At 36.5% G+C, this 21,854-nt stretch overlaps 1 protein-coding gene across 2 annotated transcripts; it reads right to left on the bottom strand.

The window, feature by feature from the left end:
• Positions 1-4,722: 4,722 nt before the first annotated feature.
• On the bottom strand, positions 4,723-21,105 carry tmem91 (transmembrane protein 91). 2 transcript variants are annotated; one of them, XM_007552369.2, is made up of 4 exons: positions 20,748-21,105; positions 10,981-11,949; positions 6,912-7,058; positions 4,723-5,161 (listed from the first exon to the last, which is right to left on the bottom strand). In XM_007552369.2, the coding sequence occupies exons 2-4, from the start codon at positions 11,386-11,388 to the stop codon at positions 5,006-5,008; spliced, it is 711 nt and encodes a 236-aa protein (XP_007552431.1). In that variant the 5' UTR covers positions 11,389-11,949; positions 20,748-21,105; the 3' UTR covers positions 4,723-5,005. The 2 variants fall into 2 exon arrangements, with proteins under 2 accessions (XP_007552431.1, XP_016527190.1); XM_016671704.1 differs by lacking the exon at positions 20,748-21,105 and adding an exon at positions 12,898-12,976.
• Between the last annotated feature and the right edge of the window lie 749 nt (positions 21,106-21,854).

A 21,854-nucleotide genomic window follows, 5' to 3' on the forward strand; every position in this document is an offset into this window, starting at 1 on the left:
CAGAATATTTACCAACTCTGTGCTGTCTTCCTTTAGCTCAGGTGCATAGACAGGCGCACTGTCTGAGTAAATGGGCAGGAAATAAGTAGAGGAATGGCCGATCTTAGTTCTGTGCATTTATTCACTGATGTTCCACTTAAATATTCACAGTTATTTCACACATGTAAGCAGAACCAGTCCAAGGATTTATGAGGCCTGCAAGCACAGGCTGAATGGTTGAATGGTTGGCCCACTGTCCACCACCCCATCATCTGTAAGCTTAAATATTTGTGGAGTTTAAACAATTTAAATGGGGACAAGTATAAAATCAGGTTGTTTTTTTTTTTCAAAATCTGAAAAACTAGACAAGCAGAAGATGAGGACGTATGGAGTATCAGGGGGTCACAATATTAAATATACCATGCAGATCTTTGGTCAATGAATTAAATGCATCATAAAATTAATAAATATATAGTCAAATTAAGTAATTTACCATGAATAAGTCTTTTAAAGAACTTTTAGTTTAAAATACGTAGTTATTTCATGGCTCCTACGTGAGCCCGTCGTCATGGAAACCCTGACTCCCGGGCTCCCCCTGGTGGTGACAGTGGGCTTTGCAAACAGCCTAAAAAGAAAAAAAGCAACTGAAACCATATGAATTTATCGACTCCCTTTCACTCTTATTGTAATAGAAGAAGTGACACAAAATGAGTAAAACCCTGAGCCGTGGCAGCTGCTCCGTCAAACTGATGCATTTATTTCTTTGTTATAAGACACGAAAACATCAAAGGGTTGGTCGGTTTTTGTTTTTTAGTAGATGTGTGGAGACAAACGGCGATTCGGGTCGGTTGGAGTCGATGCCGTGTGCAGAACGTCAGTGGAGCTGAGGGTAAGACTCACAGTGTGGTGACAACATTAACAGTCTTAATAAACTAAAACAACAGAAAAAGAGTGTTATGATGCTTTCAGGTCAGCTCTGGACTCTATAAAAACTGTACAGCAAAATAGAAAATTTTGGCTTTTCCCTCACAGTCTTTTTCTTTTTTTTTGTACATTTTGTAGCACTCCACACAGTTCTGCAACAATTTGGTACCAGTGATTTAAGTATTTGATAAAGGGTTTTACTTTCTGGTGCCTGTTACTAGCATCAGTGAGAAAATTATCACCACCATTTAAAAACTACAAAACTACAACAGCGTATTTGGGCCATTGAAGATAAAAGGAGTACATTTTCACCAAAAAAAAAATCCATATGAAATGTAGAGAGTAATCAGAAAATTTTGAGAAAACTTGGAAAATATTTGGAGTTTAAGATTAATATTTTTTTTATTTAGAAACTCAGAAATTTCCAGGTTTTTCTAGAAAATTTGTAAATTTTTAAAATTTGTGACTTTTCAAACTCATGAAATTACTACGTTTTTTTCTAGAAAATTTCTGATTATTCTCAAAATGTGTTTTTCCAAGCAAAGTTTAGAGTTTTTATAGAAAATTTGTAAATGTTAATTTTTTCTAGCAAATTTGCAACTTTTCAAACTTAGAATTTGATTTCTTTTCCAGAAAATTTCTGAGATTATTCTCAAAATGTGAGTTTTTCTAGCAAATTTGCAACCTTTTTCAAACTCGGAAATCTCCATGTTTTTTCTAGAAAATTTGGGAATGCAATTTTTTTTCTAGCAAATTAGTGACTATGCAAATTTCAGTTTTTTTTCTAGAAAATTTCTGAGTTTATTCTCAATGTATGGGTTTTTTTCTAGGTAATTTTCAAAATCTGAAAATTTGCGAATTTTTTTCTAGCAAATTTACAACTTTTTAAACTCAGAAATTTCTGGTTTTGTACAAGCAAATTTTTCATTTTTCAAATACAGAGATTTTCCTGTTCTTTTAAGTGAATTTGAGTTTTTTGTCTGTAATTTATTCCTGTTTTTATTACCATCTATAATTATCCTGACACGCCTTTGTATAAAACAGCATTTGGGAAGCAGATGTAAATATTACAAAGCAAAAATACTAATCACAAAGATATTAACAAACCTAATTAACAGCCCTGAGAAATAATCACATTTTTGCAGCATCACATTGAACCAGTTTAAAACAGATGGATTTCAGAGCTTCATTTAGATAATTTCAATTCAGTTTTTTCTCATTATTTTAAGGTTGATGAGTTTACGACACCAGTTGTTCTAAACAAGCTGGTATATTCATTTCAGTTCAGTTTTACAAATGCGTTATTAACCTCAAAGGTAAATTAAAAGTTGTAGCTCAAATTATACAAGTTTCTTCAAAGCGTTGCTGTTGATTTCTGTGGGTAGGAAGGATCTCCTGTAGCAGTCTGTATCACACCATTAATGACATTAATGCTAAGCTAGTCGTTTCAGAAAACCACATTTTAAATGTTTTAAAATGTTGTCTTTGGTTTTTGGCTCTTTTTTCAATCCTGTGGCATAAAAGTTTCACTCATCAGTATTTGTTAGCTTCTGTTTGTAAACACGTCAAAAACTAAAAACTAGACAAAAATATGTGGTAAAGTTTTGATTTGATCCATTTTACTGATTCTGATAAATTCTAATTTCTGTATTTTTTACTAACCAAACTTCACTGGTACCATCCTATTGCAGAGATGTGATGTGAAATGCTTCCTTTATTTTATTGGGATATTTTCTTTAAATGACTATACTTAAACCAATATGGTCAGAGATTTTTTTTTTTTTTTAGGGTTTATCAAAGTTTTTCTTTCCAGAACTTTGGACCCAATAACAAAACAGATAAAGCTATGAACATGTTTGTAAAACACAAAAGTGCCATGCAGACAATGACTCGTCACATTAGCTTTTTTTTTCTTACCTTATTGTTTTTTACATCCAAACATGTGCACTGCTGTTAGTTTTTATGATTTCAGCCTGACAAAACCATTTCCCTGTGTATTTTAGTCCTTTTTTAGCAGGAAAAAATATATGTGAATTTACATTTTAGGAAGATTTTCTTCACAGTCGGGTCACTTTGATATTTTTGGCACTTTTCCTCCCAGCAGCACTTTCTTCACTCCAACTTCCAGATGTGTTTCAAAATATCCGCACTTCATATCTTGATGTCATTTCGTTTCATATATAATGGCACTCTGTTTTTATCATCATAAAGATAAAACTTGGCTTCAAAACACAGCAAAAGGCAGTCCTTTCTGCAGGTAAACAACAGGTGAAATCAGGGTGGGATGTTGAGGAAGAAACTTCGCTTCGGCAGGCGCTGGATGTGGAAAGTCCAGCTGGATTCGCCTCCAACTCTGATAAATTCGCAAACTTTGACTCTTCCTGATGTCTACCATCATCCATTCACATTGCGGAAAATTCTGCATTTACTTAAAGGGGACCCATTATGCAAAATTTTGGGTTTCAAATGCTTCTAAATAAAAACAGCCAAAGTGCTTAAAAAACAAACAAAAAAAATCACTGTACTGCATTTTTTTGGCAATAAGTTCATGCTTTCTGGTGTCTGGAAAATGAGCCGTTTCAATAACTTACAGATTTTTAAATCACAATAAAAGGAAACTGCGCTGTAGGCAAGCAACTCTAGCCCAGCCCGTTACCGAGCAACACCAGACCAGCCCAGCCCCGTTACCTAGCAACGCCAGCCCAGCCCCGTTACCTAGCAACGCCAACGGAACTTTCAGTTAACTGATTTTACCAGGAGCCGCTGTGATTTCTAACAGCTCAAACAACAAAAACTGGATTTATGTCCTTGTTTGTCCATAGAATGTGGTGACATTAATAATAATCAAACAGGATGAAATAGTTCATAAAGCATTGGACCTGTAGTTTGTTAGATTTTAACAAACTACAGGTCATACAGCGGTAATAATGTAAAACTACATTATTGACCATTACAAAAGAGAAATTTGCTCAATACGCTCTTGGATCTTGACAAAAACCAAAGTGTTTCCAGATTTTTATCCAGGGACAGTAGATATTATACATCAGCAACTTTCTCAGCTTTAATTTAAGCCATATTTTATAGAAATTAGATAAGAAATAAGGGCAATAGATACAACTATTTTTGTGACAGATTCCTGCTCATCCCACAATTGAAGCAGTATGGCTTTATGGACATGACTCAATGTGTATTAATGGCGCCTGAACGTTGACTTCACTAGCTTCAGCGGCTAACAGGAAATGTCCAATCCAGAAATATATATCTATGGCTTTACCGCTGCAAGAGTGTTTTTCTATTGGTTTACCATTCATAAAATACGTTTGTATGAAGTTTAAAGACCATCTGTTTTCAGCCATTTTCACGTGCGAGTGTAAACGTTGAGTTTAGTGGGCGTGGCTAAATAAACCATTTATTTGGATTTAAAGTGACAGAGGCCCTAAAACAGCTCATTCTGAACGGCGCTCAACACGAGTATTTTTGGCAAATTCCCATTATCTAAGAATGATTTTGTGCTAAAAAGTTTAATGAAAATGTTTTGTATTGCCCTTAGACCAGGGGTGTCCAAAGTATGGCTGGCAGGCCATTTGTGGCCCTTGAAATGATTTTGATTGGCCCCCTGGCCACAGTTCAATAACGATAAAAATTTGGCCAACAAAATATAAAACAACTGTTGAAGACAAAAATGTATAAATTCTCCCCTTTTTTTTAACAAAGCAACAATCTGTAGCCTTTTTTATGTTTTGGGTTTTTAAGGTTTTCATAAAAAAAATACTTTTTATTGATCAGTTAAACTAAATAAAAAGAAAAATCACAATAAACTCATTTTTGTAGTTTAAATTTGCCAGTTTTGGACACCCAATACTAACCTGTTCTAGGAAGCACAATAGGTCACCTTTAAATTCAATTTAAGCTCCACATGTGATGACAAGCGTGACACAAACTTTTCAACCTCAGTGAGAAAGACGAGCCTGAATGTCGTCTGGGCTGCATTTCGTCCTGTTCCGGTGAGACGTGGTTAAAATCTTTTCGTTTATTCGTTATTTTGCAGATGATGTGCTGATGTTCATGGAGGGTTTGTGTCTTTGTGTGCGAGCCGCAGCTCTTATGATGGCTTTGCAGACAGGTAGGAGATCAGCGCTGCGATGGCGCAGATGTACGTTATGATGCCAAACACGATGGAGAGCACGGAGAGCCACAGGGCCTGGCGGGACGCCGCGTTGGCGCCCTGAAAATCCCCCTGAGCTGATGCCTTGTTGGTCTGGAAAGCAGAAGACAGTGGGATAAGGATTAGCGGTTCGGGAAAAAAATAAAGTAAAATCAGAGAGAGGGGTATTTGTCCTGCATGGCTTTCCTCCTCCCCTCAGTTCAATCACTTGCTAATCCCACATTATGCTGAATCCCTGAATGATAAGCAGCATTCAGGATTCATCAGGGTTTTCTGTCCTCTCCCTGCAGTCCTTGTCTCTGAGTTTGACCCTGGTTTAGGTAACGCTCCACAACATCGGAAATCCATCCAAGGTTTCTCTCTGTTTCTGATTCAATCTTAAAGAAAATGTTTTTTTTACTGCTGTTGACACTGCAAGGTTTAGTGGATGTTTTACTTTATCTTTTTATTTCTGAAGGGCGACTCTGTTGAAGATGGATGGTGGAGTAATAAGGAAAAGCAAAGAAAAAAATAAATATCAAATTATTAGACTAAACTCATAGTATTACGAGAATATATTTGAAATAATACAAGAGTAAAGTCATAAGATTACCAGAATAAAGTCGTACGAGAATAAAGTCAAAATAATGAAAGAATGAAGCTGGAATAATGCAGCAAAGTCATAATATTACCTGAATAAAGAAAAAAGTTGTATGACAAAAAATCCTCATTTTAAGAGATAAAGGCACAATAAAGTGGAAATAATGCAAGAATAAATTTGTATGAGAATAAAGTTGAAATGAAAGACGAACAAAGTTGTAGTATTACAAAAATACTACAACTTTATTTTATTTATTTATTGTTATCTTTGATATTTTTATGGATTAAATCAGAAATGGAAATAAATCCTAAGCAGCTAAATGTTCTGGTTATTTTTTCTGAAAATGGAGGATGGGAATTAGAAAAAACAAAACAAAGTTAAACAATAAATTCTGATTTCATCGCAGCAAAATAATAATTTTACAGTTTCTTAAACTTTGATATTTGCTCTAATAACATCAGGATGTTGAAGAAAACTGTTCAGGTTTGAGTTCTTACAATGTGTGTTTTTTTTGTTTGTCTCAAAATATATAAAAACGCTTTAACATTTAAACCAGGGGAGTCCAAAGTGTGGCCCGTGGGCCATTTGTTGCACGTCAACTGATTCCTTTGTGGCCTCAACTTTCGTTCACAAATAATACAAATTTGTTCATTAAGCTTTTTATTTTTAATCAGAGTGACATTATTATTATTGACAATTTTCTTACAGTGAAAAATCTTAATTATAACACAAAATATTCATCTTTTTATAAATAAACTTTCATAATAGGTACAACCAACTTAATTAATATGTAATTTATTTATTTAATAGATTGATAAATTAAATTGAAGTTAAATTTATTTAAATTTTAATTTCAAGAAATTCAATAGATTAAATATTTATTGAAATTAATGTTTTATTTAATAAATTAAAATGTAATTTGTTTAATAAATAAAAATTTTAAAGAAATTACATTTTAATTTAGTCATTTATTAAATCTAATATAAAATTATTAGTTAGGGTTAGTTAAATATTAATTTCATATTAATATTTATCTAGTTTATTTAAAATAACATAGATAAATATAACTTGAATTTAATTGATGTAATCTATTAAACTGAATTCAATGAATTAGTTAAAGTAGAATTTAATTTATTACTTTAATTTGTTTATTTTTTCTTGGCCCATGTGACAGAAAGTTAGGACACCACCGATGTAAACATTGGGACTCTCGTGCTGCAGCAGGCCTGCTTCATGTTGGACTGTGTGACTTCAGGCTTGTACCTTCTGAGACAGGTAGAAGGCAGCGATGCCCAGCGGCCAGAAGCAGCAGAGCATGGAGAAAAAGGCCAGACCCAGGTAGTCCTGAGGGATCATCAGGGGAAAGTTTCCGTCGCTGTCCGTATCGCTGAGGTCGTCGATAGACGAGTCCTGGGACCCAAACAGAGAACATTCAGGGGGACTTCAGGTCAGTTTCTGAAGATATTTTTCTCTTTTAGATCCAGATCTGAGCAGCAGGAATGAGGAAACGCCAGGTTTTCATTTTTGAGACAAATAAAAGATTATTTAAAGAAATTTATGTCCATTCTTCAAGTTATTAAATTTGAAAACTCAGTAAGATAATCTGCTTTAACTCTCATGAAAGCAGGAAAAATATTCTGTTTTTATTAATCTCACGTGTTTTTTACAGCAACCGGAAAACCTTGCTTGTGACTTAATGGGGTTACGCTGTGAATGTGCACAAACTCCACTGACTGCAGGCTAACCGTGACTCATACGTCTGCGCACGGCTCCGTATATTCGATCTGACTCCCCCAACCCGACCAGGCTACACTGCTTAGCTCATTTTTTTGCATGAACAAGCTGCACATCAAGCGAATGTCCTTCTGTTTTTAAAGCACATTTCCAATCCCATTAAATGCCTTTTGTTGCTCCTACAAATTAATTATGAAGTCCTGAAATGCAAAAATATGATTTTATTATTTATTCCCAAAGTGTGCCCAACTTTGTGTCTACGCATCTGCATGTTGCTGTCATTGTCCTGTTCATGCTACAGTGATCAAGCTCTAAGCTGCTGCTAATGATTATTGTATTAATTGATTATTCTGATGATTAATCAATTAACTGGACTAAAAAAAATTGACAATCTGTTGATTTTTCTATAACCATTTAAGCTTTTTAAACATTAGAAATGCATTAAAAGATGCAAATAAATAATTAGATTATTTTTTAAATTAACAAAATAGACATTTTACTGCCTAAAATGCAAAAACCTAGCATTCCTTTAGAGAACAGCTGATTATTTGTAGCAAACGATGCATCTGCAGAACATATTTACAGACAAGGAAGGTTTTGTTTTATTAGGTGCAAAATATGTATTTATTCTATATAGTTTTTTGTTAATTACTCCTCAGAGTGTGTTGTTCTTTCAGCAGACTGCCTGTTTTTAAACTTCGATCAATCGTTTCCTTCCTACTATAAATTGTAGTTTCCATCAAACCAATTATGATAAGGTCCAAGGTATTGTTGTTTTTCTTTTTTTCGTTCATTTAATTTGCCTGATGGAGCTTTGTGTTTGTTCTGAACATTAATCCAGGTATTTGCGTTGTTGCCACACACAGCTGGTGCATTTAGGGATTTTCAAGAAGCTGTTCACACATCGCCATCTGCCTGAACGTCCGTCCCACTGTGACGCCTGTGGGGTGTAAATTCCTCATCTGCGGCTAACTCCCGCTGCAGTGGACTGAGTGCAGCGCAGGATTTTACGGCGGAGCTCATGTGCAATGATGAGACTTCAGTTCAAACTGGACAACAATGAGCAGGACAGCAACAAGAGAACTTCAATAGATATGAACAGTTCATGTAATAAATAAAAAGGAGCAAAAAGAAGGATAAGCTTATGATATCTGCCCCCAATTAACATAAAAGTACATTAGCTATTCAACTCAGAAGACTATTACAGGCATATTTCAAATGTACAATAAATACACAAAAAACCCACAAAAATCAGCTCAATGACTTGTTTAGATGTAAAAATGAAGAATTATAAAATTGTTTCCAACTCTCCTTCCTCAAGCAGTTTTATTTCTTCTTCTGCTGCTCATTTTCTATTTTCTAAGACTGCAACTAACAATTATTCTGATGATTAATCGATTAATCAGATAAAAAAATATTCTGCAGATTTTTCTATAACAATTTAAGTTTTTCTTAAACATTAGACATACATTACAAGATGCAAATAAATTATTAAATACCTTTTCAAATTAGAAAAGTAGACATTTTACTTCCAAAAAGGCAATGACTCAGCATTCCTGCAGTGAACATGTTATAATTTCTTTAGCAATAATCATCTGCAGAACATATTTAGAGACAACTTTTTTTTTTTTTTTTTTTGGCAAAATATACACATTTTGTAGTTTTGGCCAATTACTGCTCTGAGTGTGTTGTTCTTTCAGGAAATTGCCTTTTTTAAATCTATAATCTCCAAATAATTAAATCATGATTAATCATTTACTAAATTAGTTTACAATTATTTCAATAATTGAATAATCATGATTAATTTGATTTATCGTTTCAGCCCTGGTGATTTCAGTCGTTAACTGTGATTTTTGTTGCTTTGACTCCTCAAATTCAGATATTTCCAAGTTTTTTCTTGAAAATTTCTGAATTTGGTCTCAAATGTTCTTAATTTTCTGGGAGAAATTTACCTCCCCCCATCTGCAATGGCCCTAGTGCTCCACCACAGCCAAATGTGTATTGCTTCATATTCTCACTTGCTTTCTGTGTTGCTCAGCATCCATGATGACCTCACAATTAATATTTCTCATCAGCTCATTTTGCAGCTTTCAAACATTGCAAAATTCACCACATTTGGTGTTTTTATAAACAGTAAGTTTGTCTCAGTAAAAGTAAAACAGTGCAAATTCACTTTTTTGGACATTTTCTGTATTTATGCCAAATAATCTTAGCTGTGATAACATATTGAATATTATAAATTGCATTTTATTGAAGTGCTTTAAACGATACAAACACGGAGGATAAATATGTTTTTAACAGATTGAGAGAAAACTTAAAGTTTTCTGCAGTTTTCACCTCATCTGGGAATGTAAACTCTAACAGTCCTTAAAATAAGTAACTAATCTAGGAGTGTTCGACACTTTCAACACAAATGGTTTCATAGTTTCCTAAAAAGACTCTACATTTCTGTTTCTGTTGGTACCTGTGCTAAAGCACCAGAGCAGCTTTATATAACGTGGCGTTCTGACAGAAACAGGTGAATTGCTGCCTACCTTGAATGCATTGCTCATATATCTATTTTAGGTTCCTGTTCAGCCGCCAGTAGCTCTACAGAAGGTCTCTTGTTTTCATGTAAAAAATACAGTAAGAAGAGTCAAGAATGCCAAGAGAAATGAGCCGTCTTTCAGCGATTCAGTGAAAAACGAAATATGTATCCTTAAATTCAGTCCGCTTTGCCGGCAAAACATTTATTTCTGTTAGTGACTAAAGTCCTATATTTTATGCTACTGGTTCCTTTATTTCCATATGAACAGAGTCAAAGCTCAATGGTGCTTTTCCACTTTCTTATTTATTTAGTCTCTGAGCTGGGAAATTCTGACTTCCCAGTTGGAAAAATTAAAGATTAAAGACTTTTTAAATCAGAATAAAGTCAGAATTCTTTAATCTCAGAATGCCAACCTTTTCTAGGGGTCTGATCGTTGAAGATTAAAGCCAAAATTCAAACAAAATTGTCAATTTCAGAAAAAAGAATTTTGAGAAAAGTCAGAATCCATAGAAGGAAAAAAGTCTGAATTCTGAGAATTTTTTAAAGTCAAAATTCTGAGAAAAAAGTCAAAATTTTGATTAAGAAAAATTTGAGAAAAAGTCAGAATTCTGAGATTAAAGTTGGAATCTTGAAAAAAATTCAAAATTCTGAGGAAAAAAATTAAGAAAAGATGACAAAATTTTAAGAAAAAAGAATTTTGAGGGAAAAAAGGCCCAAATTCTGAGGTTAAAGTTACAGTTCTGAGATTAACAGTGAGAATCCTGGGGAAAAAAAGTCTAAATTTTGAAAACAAAAAAGAACTTTGAGGAAAAAAGTCTAAATTTTGAGAAACAAGTCAGAATTTTCTGAGAAAATACCAAGAATTCTGGGGGAAATGTCAAAATTTTGTGGGGAAAAAAAAATTATTTTCTTTTTTTCCAGTGTCCCTAATTCTTTTCCATTAATTAAGACACTTTTTCTGCTAAATAAAAGTTGCCTGGGGTGTTAGCTACACTCTAAGCTGTACAAGATTTCCTTATCGTAACTATTTTCTTACAGATTTCAGTTAAACTCAGTTTTTTTCTTTCTTACGTCAGAGTCAGGAAGCAGGTCGTCCTCGTCATCCATGCTGTAGGGGGCGCTGTGGAAGTCCTGCGCCTCGGCCAGCAGCTTCCTCTCCAGCGCAGAACCAGGCCGGATGTCCACAAACGTGGTCTCCAGGTACTCCTTGCTGAGCAGGTCCGCTTGGCCCCACAGCGGCCCAGCCGGGTAGAGCGACTCCAGGCTGCGCGGCAGGGCGCAGGCGTCCAGCAGCTCCGGAGGATGGCCGCAGTAGCCTCTCCAGCCCAGCGGAGGATACGCTCGGTCCTCCTCACACTTCACCAGAATGCCCTTAAAAAGACCGACAGGCGCCTGGTTCTGCTGGTTCTGGCCGGACGGCAGCCTGTTGGTGGCGCTTTCTCCCAGCAGGGGGTGCTCCAGCTCGTCTCTGCTCTCCATTAAAGACGAACCGCTCCAGAGGCCGCATCAACAGGCAAACGTAATCTACAAGCCGGCTGGCTCGATGGGCTTATGCAGAGGCAGCTGCTGTGATAATCCACCTTTAATCCTATTCTTTAATTTTTCTCTTGTTTCAGCGCCGGGTCCAGAGGAAAAAAGCACATGCCGAATTTATCCCAGCACCTGAAAGTTGTGTTGGATTATTGGAGAAGCTTTGGTCTCAATTTTTGTTCTCGAACAGCAAAAAGTGACAATAACGGTTATTGATAAATTAGACGCCCTTGTTTCTCTTCAGCTGCAGCAGAAACAGTAAAAAATATTTCCTTGGCTTTGCTTTCTGACACTTCATGAAGACCTAACATCTAGGATTAGTTTTGGGAATAGATTTTAACATTTAGGTGTGAAAGAAATAAGGCTACAGAAGTATAATCCAGGGGTGAACATTGGCTCGATGTTCTTCAGGAAACAAATGTTGTCTGGTTTTGAATTATGGCTTCAGAGTGACAAAAACAACCCAGTTCCTTAAGACTCCATCCAGCTGTCCAACAAAGACGGTGAGGTCTGTGAAGACAAAAACACCACCACAAACATTTAGATTTCACATTTTAACACCAAATGTTGATAGATTCTTATAAAGAAATTAGTTTTACTATGAATCAATTACAACCCAAGTAAGTAACATCACAAATTAACTATCAGTGGTGGGACAATTTTATTATAGTTAACTAAAACTAATGAAATAACAAAACTGAAATTGAGAAAACCCTTAATCTGAAAGTTTGTATCATATTTCTAAGACTTTATCACAACTCAATGAACTTATAACATTTCTGCAGCTAAATTAGTTGAATTAGATTCCTATTCACATTTTGCAACTACGTCACTTCCAGGCGCCATGATGGATGATGGAAGTGAGAATAGGGAACTGAGCAACTGAAATTGTTTTCCAAAGTTGTCTTTGCCAGTTTATTCGTGGCTTCTACTTGTTCGAGTCGAGCTAATTTGTCTGTGAATGTAACTCACCTGGTTGGGGCTCATAGACGGCGGGATTTACAGAAGTTGGAAAGAAACCGACCCGTACCTCCTCCCTCCTGACGAGTTGATCAAATGAATGACTTTGTCTGAATTCATACCACATGATTTATATCACTATGCTATAAACAGCGTTTCCCCTTAAACCGGAGCAGCATTAAAAACGTGCAAAAGACGAGATGCTAACCAGTTTTTTCCATACATGCTAGGCTACGTGACGGTGCGGCATCGTCTCCATGGTTACCAATTATTAGACCTGTACCTTCTCCATAATGCGATATTTGATATCTTTTTAATCCATCATACTTTCTTATAAGATAAGTCAACGTTAGTCTTCTTACCTTGTAAAAAGTATTTGCTGCTAATCCGCGGTTACACCGAGGAATGCCAGTCATTATGATTGATGGCTGATATCCATCGGCGCCGTATCTTTCCTCATTAAAAGTTTTACAATAAAATGTCAAGTTTGGTTTCTACCCTTGTCTGTTTGCGAAGCCGGCCGCGCAGCACCGTATGTCCATTTTTAAGGTGAAATCAACTAAATAGAAGCGACATTACGTTACAAATGTATGTTTTTAGACTTTAAAGGAGCGCACTGGTTGTTTTGGTCTATGGTTTTGATGTCCGTCATGGCGGAGTGGGCGGAGTTCTGGACAACGTGACGTCACGTGCAAAGAGTCAAAACCAATCGTTTTAAAGGGGTTTCTCATTGGACCACAGGAAGAATACTACTACAGTGTTGCTAATAATGAAATAATAATCAACTCGTTTACTCTGTCTCTGCAACCAAAGTTGATTCCCACAGTAATTCTCTGGGCTCAGACTATTTAATTAGCTTGGTGTCAGCTCACAGTACTGTGACATGAATGGCCACCCATAGAGATTTCACTGCTAATAAAGTCCCACTGTGGGTTGTTAAAATAAAGATTGTAAAGGAAAGAATGAACCAGAATTTGCAAAAAAAAATAAAAATACTGCCAATCTGTGTACAGTAGATGTTACAAAGGGTTTTCAGACAGTCGCTAAAATCAAACAGCTGTAATCTGCTAGCAGATTTTAAAAAGCTGCAAAATATTTGAAAGAGGGTTGGAGGTTCACCTTCCAGCAGGACAGGTGGAATGACTCAAAATGGTCAAGTGGAGACGTACACTCAAAATACTTGCAGTTGTAAATTCTGTGAGAGTTGGTTCTACAAAGTATTGACTCTCTCAAAGACCATGACTTTCTGTTTCACAGCTTTGGACCACTTTTAGATTACTTAAAACAAAGAAAAAATCCCAATAAAACACATTGTAGACTTCAGAAATAGGATGTTTCAACACCCGATAGTCCAGTAGGTTTGGTTCAATTGGGGACAAAAATTGCAACATTTGTTACATTTTCAGCTGCTGCGGTTCTTTTTTATGCTGCACTAAGTCTAATAAACCACACCTTTTGAAAAGCATGTTCCCCTCCTCACCTCTGGGGGTGCTGCACCAAGACCAGTGAAGGGAATGCTGTAAAACGTCTGAAGAAGACACTTCTTTCTTCACAAAATGTAAACAAAAACGGAGTGACGTCAGATGTTAGCTGTAGGATTTCTCTTTCGTTGTTGGTAAAAGACAACATGTCATTTCTCCGGCTAGTTCTAGATTAGCTCTTTTGTTTTGGTTATTTACCCAGAATGCCCTGCACTGTAGTCCACCTCCTGCTTTTGGAGCGGTCTTCGGTCCGCTTGGCGTTCACATATGCATCCAAACCGCAGCAGAGTTCACTTCAACCAAACCCAAACCGAGGTTTATAGTTTTTTTGGTTTGATTATGCAGTCACACCGCCACAAACAAACTGAAGTTTACATAAATCTTTAAATAAAGTGTTACCCATTTTAACTTGTTTTCCAGTCTAACACTTTAATGAATGAACTTCTTGTCGTAAAGATGTAAAAACCAGCAGCTTGTGAAGGAGAAATACTGCTGAGAGCGATCTAATGAGAAAATATGGAAAAGCAATCTTCATTGTGTCTTGAGAGTCTTTTCATTCCAGTCTGGATAATGAAGTGTCATTTCACCAAACTACATAATAGCTCATCAGTCAGTATTCAGAGCAGCTCACACGATGGATTCAATAACGCGCTTCAACACACCAAGGAGGAAAGAAATGGTGTAACTGGGTATTTTTAGCCGGTGTGGTTTTATTTTCCGCTCGCCTCCTGCAGGGGAAGCACCTCGAGTGATTCTTTTTTTCTTTTCCAACAACAAACATGTCCGCCTCCCTTTTAGAGACAATACATGTGAGGCATGCAGACTCCTGCAGCCTCATTCCAGGAGAGATGCACTCAGCTTTATTACAACCCACCCCTCTCCACCTGCGCTCCTTCTCTGCCCAGCCACCGTAAAAAGACGTCAGTCAGCTGTATTATCAGCCTGACTCTATTTCTGACTAAAGCTTGTAAAACATCCAGTCGGGTGGAAAGGAGCCTGCAAGGACGACCCTGAAAATCACAGACGATCCGTTTGGACCAGGGATGTTATCGGTTAATGTTGAGGTGTCCAGGGGCCATTTGTGGTCCTTGGACTGATTATGTTTAATTAAAAAATGATAGAAATTTGACCTGAAGATGCAGATGGAGACTATTTAATTTGTAATCAGGCTAAAAATTGTTAGCAACATAATTGTCTTACACATAAAAATGCAAAGTACAACAGAAAGTATTTATGTTTTTATAACCAACTTTTAACAAAAGGTAAAGTTTATCCAGAGAGCTGAGAAATTTCCAAGAGTTTTCTAGAAAATTTCTGAGATTTATCTAAAAAATTATGAGTTCTTTTTCCTCACACATTTTCAACTTTGGAGCTCAAAAATTTTATTTTTTCTAGAAAGTTTCTGAGATTGATCTTAAAATTTCTTACATTTTTGGCAGAAATGTACTCCCTTTTCTTCTATCTACAATCTCCCTAACACGCTGTTGTACTAAGCAGAATTTATTAATCAATTGGGACAACTTTTAAGCTAAACAACTAATTGACAGTTAATTGCAAATTGATTAATTGTTTGAAACCGTGTTTTGGAGTTTTCTCAAACACATAGTTATCTCTACATAATGCACCGAACTAAACTTCTTTAATGAAATGCAAAGAAATCTCCCTGAAATCTTCAGTGACAGTGCTGACTCTCATGAGGATTTTCAGCAACTCTGCAGTCTTTTCTCTCTCTCTCTCAGCGCAACACGCCAACTAATCATCCTGGAAGTTATCTGCTGTAAAGCCTCGGCTGATACAAATCGAGCGGATGCAGATAAAAGCAGGAGCTGCACACGCCTCGGAGGCTCTAATAAAAAGACATCTTGACTAACAGAGATGTCAGGCTGAGGAGGCCCAAGCTGGGGTTTTTTTTATGTTTTTTTTTTTGGGGGGGAGATGCCAAAGTAGGAGGAAGAAATTTGAGTCGCCCTGCTGCTTATTAAATGGCCCTATTGATTTCATTTCCCAACCCTTTTCTCTTTCTGCCTCTGCCTGACGAGTGCGGAGGAAACCAAACAGAAAAGATAAGCAAAAAAAAAAAAAGAAAGAAAGAAACAGGCAGGAACATCGAGAGCTCAAAGTAACACCATGTTCCTATGGAAACACATTCACTGTCAAGTGGAGCGCTCACTGCAGGAGAAATGAAGCTGAGGCTAATTTGCCATTTCAGTGCTGTTCCTCTGCTTGGCTCGATAAACACTGAACCTCCTGGTAAGGAGGTTTCTGTCATTTTACACCCGCAGAGGATCAGTTATTTCCTCTGCATGGTTAAAAATAAAAACAGATAAACACAGTCACACTCAGCGCTGACTATTTGAACCCCGCTGTGCAAAAACTCTAATCAATCCGCGGCGTACACCCAATCTGACCTCTGACACGCAACCCATTCTGTTTCCAGATTCATTTGCAGCCCTGCATCATTTACTCTCAAGCATTTCCAACTCAAACCAAAAACACACAGCTGGTGCTCATGTGCAGAGAAGCCAGAGGAATAAGAAATCATCCATCTGCAATATGTTGCACATGGTTCTCTCTGCAGGAAGTGTGTTGTTTTGTATGTTAGAGACAGAATATACAGTGTGAAGGAACTGGCTGCAGCTCACAGTCTTATGCTGTTTGTGGATTGTGCGTGCGTGCGTGCGTGCGTGCGTGCGTGCGTGCGTGCGTGCGTGCGTGCGTGCGTGCGTGCGTTGAAATTCTCTCCAGGGATGAAATTTATAGATGTACTGGCTGGTATGGAAGGCAAAAAAGTGCTACATTCATGAATAAAAACGAAAAATTCATACACTGAAAATTAGATACATTTCACTAGAACTGCCAGCAGTTATCATGGGTTCCAAGCCAGCTGATATATAAATTAAAGGACATGTTTTTTGTATTTTCCATGTTCATAGTATTAGTTCATAGTGGCAATACTTTGTGCTACTATTATGATAACAAAAGTGACGATAATAACTACTGACTTTGTAAGGTAACTATATGGCTGTGACAGCAGCTGCTCTTGAAAATCATTCCCATTTGTAATAAGCTTCTTTAGGACACCAGCCACATAAAGAACTGTTATTTGTTTTTATTTATGTTTCTAAATTTATTGATGCTTTCATTGAACAACCAGTGGAGAAAATATTAAAACTATCAATTTTGACAATACGGATAGTTTTGGAACTCATAATAACAATAAAAACTAAGGTACTTTTGAGCTTCTTTTGTTCCACCAGATTGAAATTTTATAACCCCCAAAAAATGTAAAGAAACCTATAAACAGCAGAAAGGAAATACAACAATTTAGCTTTTTTTCTTTGTTTTAAGCCATTTTTGTTATTGTGAGACATGGAACTGACAACACCTCCTAATAGTTTAGGTACTCAGATTTCAAGTCAACTACAATTTTGTTTCTATACCAGATAAAAAAAAACCTGCTTTACTGCTTTTTATTATCAACAAGACAAAAAGTAAGAGTGTGGATTAGAATAAAAAAAGAAAAAAAATCAACATCTAATGTCATTTTTAAAGCTTGAGCTGGAGGATAAGGATGAAAAGGGATTGGCTGATTCCTGGATTCTTAGAAATTAAGCATTTCAACATTAAATTGAATCCTGGAAAAGATTGGATGCCAGTAAGAAGGCCGGCTCAGCTTTAATGTGGTGTTAGAAGACGTGTTGCTGCAGTTTGGAAAAGCATCTCATTAGACCCTGAGGGTGTAACGACACCCATATTCATACTGAACATACCTGGCACAGCCCTCAATGTTTGGCAAATACGGCGTTGTTTCATACCTGTACACACTGAGAAGCAGCTACTTGAGTTTACACCAAAAACTGAACAGAAAGGACTCCCAGTTATCACTAAACTCCATTTTTTGGTGGAATATAAAGGTTTCTTGTGAAGAAAGAAACTCTGGACTGAACCAAAATGTTACATAGGGCTGGACAAATAATCAATAACAATATATATATATATCACAGCAAACATGTGATTATTCAATAATCACTGAACTCTAGCTAAGCTACGTTGGTGGAATCAACTAAGGCTGCGTTCACACTGCAGCCTGAAGTGATCCAATTCCGATCTTTTGTCAAATTTAAATTTGTCGTTGCCGTTCACACTTCCAAATGCGACCGACCTGTGTGTGTTCTGCAGTCTGAACGGGCAAACGACCTGAAAGTGTCCCACATGCGCAGTAGAGGCGCAATAATGTCAGCGTTCTCAGTGTTCTGCCAACCACTAATAGTTCAGGTACATTGCGAAATTAAGCTAAGCTAAGATAAGCAGAGCTAAGCTAACATCAGATAAGCTAAGCTAAGATAGTTTTATTTGTCTACCAGGGGCGAAATTTGTCTTAGAAGATAAGAAAAGGCTGCAATACAACAAAGATGATAAATTACACTTCTAAGTCAATAACAATAAATACATAAAACTAGCATAAATGATTAAATAGACATCAAATGTTCAAAGTAGCACATTCTTATGAAATATTAATGCGCAAAAACAAAAAAAAGCATGATTATTATCCACACAAACATATAAAATGTTTTTAATGTCTCAACTTCACCTTAAATAAATTGTTAAAAGTTTTACACTATTGAGTGTTTGATACCAAACATGTATCAGAACTAGTTTTAGAATAAATAAAACACCTGATTCTGGACGAATTAGAGAAAATAAAATTTTAAATTCACTGAATTTGCTGCTGAATAAATAACAGTTCGAATAAATCAACAATAAAGCCTAAGATAATGATATTTATGTCCATGATGTGTGTGTTTCCATTTGGTCTTTGTGCTGAAGTATAATTATCAAGTCTCAAACTGTCAACAGCCTCGATAAAGACTGCGATAGAAGCCTTTTTGTTGTTTGAAAAAAACAAACACTTTTTTCTGTGAATAAAGCTGTGAAAGTGTCAGTTTAGCCGACAAACTGCCACAGCCATTCCTGCAGTAACTGCTCAGATTCTGCACAGATGTCATCCTGACTGTTCACATCATCCAACCTGCAGCACAGCGACCTGAACGCGCCGCACGTCTCATCAGCATCAATTAAAGGAAAACGGCTCGTTTATTTTCTTTACCAAAAGATATACTTACTTTTTTATTATTTATTTTACATCTTGAAGTTTGTTGCAAAAAAAGCTGCTTTTGATTGCAAACCTTAAGGTCTGTTTAGTTAACTTAAAATGTAAATTAAGGGTGTCCAAAGTGCGGTCGGGGGGCCATCTAAGGCCCTCACAGTGATTTTGTTTGGCCCTCGATCACAATAAAAAAATGGCACAAATTTGTTTTCGTAACTTGAGGTTGGAGATTGATTTAAACAAAAAAAAGATACATTTTCAAATAAGATACAAATGAATTAAAGTCATGCTTTGTCAACAATGAGGACAAAAAAAAAAAATCCATTGTGAAATTTGTGGTAAACTCAGCTAACTAAAGCAACAGTTTCTGAAGAAAAACAAACATCAAGATGAAAGACAAACGAATCCAAAGATATTAGTATTGAAACATTGCTGGCAACAAGGCAGACTTAATGTTTCACATCTACAATGATTTACAGCTCTCCTTTATGCAGAAATATTTGTTTGATTAAAACAGTACAGATAAAAATGTAATGTTTAGCAAAAAATAAAAAATAAAACTGAATTCTGAAGTAAAAAAGACAAAAATCTACATCTACATTTAATAATTTAAATAATAATGTATTTTTGTAATAGACTTTATTTGAAGTATTGTTTTTTGTTCTTGTTGTATTGCAGCTTTGTTCCCTCTTCCATGCGAGACAATTTTATTATCTTAGCTTAGCATAAATTAGCTTAGCCTAGCTTTTCTTCACATATTAGCATCAAAAATCCCCCACAGCATGATGCTACCACTACCATGTGTTCTTATTCAGTTTCAGAGTCTTTTATAGATGCCTTTTCTTACTACTTGTGTTTTTTTAGCCCACATGGCAAAAAGTTTGTTCACCTCTGATGTAAATTAAATGTTTATTTTTAAATCTATAAAACTCTTAAATTGTGATTCTCTTAATGGAGCTGCTAAAGTAAAACAAGCAGTTTGGAAAACATCTCCAAATAATTAAAAAACAGGTAGGATAAGGATAATTTAGCAAATTAATTCCCTAAATTATTCAATAATAATTATTTTTATGCATATTACTACCCCTTTTTGTTTAGTTTTAAGTACCTTATCTTATTTAATTTTGCCTTTATCTTGTTTGTTTGCATCTAGATTTTAAACCCCATAATGATTTTCTAATCTCACCTGATTGTAAAGCTTCTTTCATTTAATTATTGTGTTTTTTTCCTGTTGTTTTCCTCATAGACTGAGTGGATTGCTGCGTGCCCACCCACGGCAGAGAAAGCCCCTGCTTTTAATCAGGACTCCTGGCAAGAGAAACACACTGCATGTCCCATTATTTAAGCTGCATTTTCACCGTTTTCCACCCTGCATGAAGCATTGAAGATTTCAAATCATCCTGAATTATCACCTGGGGATTAATAGGAATGCTTTCTGCCTTTATCTAATTACAGATTATTAAAACTGCACACCAGGCTGATTGTAAACCATTAAGTGGACCAGTAGACAATAGAGCTTTGCAGTGTGAGGGGGATGCTCTGCAGCTCTGCTTTCTTGGGGGTTTTTTAACAGGAAAAAAGCTGCTACAGCAAAATAAAATAAAATAAAAGAAAGAAAGAAAGAAAAAAAAGCTGCAGATTATTTGAAGGTTGTAGGAGGAAAATTAATGTAAAATACAAAGCTGAAAAAAATCCTTATAACATGAATGCCATTTCTTTAAATTTAGCTTTTAGGTGTAAATCAGCATAAATGTTCTCACCTTCAGGTCCCAGCTGAAACCATACACAGGAGTGAAAGATGTCCTTCCTCGTATTGAATATGCGTGAAGTTTAACTGTCTATGTGCGGGACAGGTACACGTGTTGTTGCGGGAGCCTCGAATGAGCAGCTGTTAGTCAAACTTATCGGCATCTCCTCGGCTGCTTGGATGATGGAGATGTCACACCTGCTCACCCATCCTCTGTCGGAGGCTCTCCGTCCCCAGATGAACATCCCCGGTGCGCTGTATCCCTCCTACTCCTCCTCCTCTTCGCAGAGAGGAGAGGTGGTTCCTTAATGCTGCGGTTACTGTGTCAGCTTTCTCCTGTCACTCCGACTTTTCCTCCGTCTCCTCCTCTTTACTGTTGGACGCTCTGGGTCCTAAAGCCCGCCGCTGCACCACCTTACGGGGCTTTTGTTGTATTTTAATCACTAAACGGTCCCACTAAGGATAGCAAACACGCAAACTGAGGATATTTCGCCTTTTCTTGCTTCTCTAAGAGGATTATGGAGGTCAGGGCTTGATTTTGGGTTTAGATTTGGATTGGGGTTAAGACCGTAAGGATGCTTAAAGAGGCATTTTGCATGTTTTTGTTACTTCCATTTGGGTTTCTACAGCTCCTAAAAACAGCCCGAGAAATTATACAAAAAAAGAAATAAAACTGCGTGTGTGTGTGTGTATATATATATATATATATATATATATATATGTGTGTGTGTGTGTGTGTGTGTGTGTGTGTGCCATTTTAGTGGGCATGGGCAGAGCAATCCATAGCGGACCCACGTCTTCAAGGCCATCAAAAAACAAACAAAATGTGGAGCCTTAAATGTGCGAAAGAAAACCGCTGCTGTCAGGATCGACTCGTATACTACAGAGAATGGAAACATGTCTGACGATGTGAACAAGCTGCCTCCAATCTCATCCGATGACGTAGTTCTCTAAACACGAAGAGAGCGAACACCACGGAGGAGCATCGCAGCCTGTAATCCATTGAAAGAAATGTTTAAACGGTTTTTTTAAAGGACGTACAACTTTTCATGTGAATAATAAAGTACAGGTGACAGGCAGAGTAAGTGCATGTAGTAACAAACACATAGTCTACTGTCCG

Source organism: Poecilia formosa, unplaced genomic scaffold, assembly GCF_000485575.1.
Source record: "Poecilia formosa unplaced genomic scaffold, Poecilia_formosa-5.1.2 Scaffold48, whole genome shotgun sequence".
Classification (NCBI taxonomy): domain Eukaryota; kingdom Metazoa; phylum Chordata; class Actinopteri; order Cyprinodontiformes; family Poeciliidae; genus Poecilia; species Poecilia formosa.

Excerpts from the sequence above, each read along its gene's own strand:
- tmem91 (XM_007552369.2), bottom strand. The coding sequence starts at position 11,388 with ATGGAGAGCAGAGACGAGCTGGAGCACCCCCTGCTGGGAGAAAGCGCC. Across the intron at positions 7,059-10,980 it reads ACCTGCTTCCTGACTCTGAC|GACTCGTCTATCGACGACCT; the intron begins GTAAGAAAGAAA and ends TTTGGGTCCCAG. Across the intron at positions 5,162-6,911 it reads CCTTCTACCTGTCTCAGAAG|ACCAACAAGGCATCAGCTCA; the intron begins GTACAAGCCTGA and ends TCTGCTTTCCAG.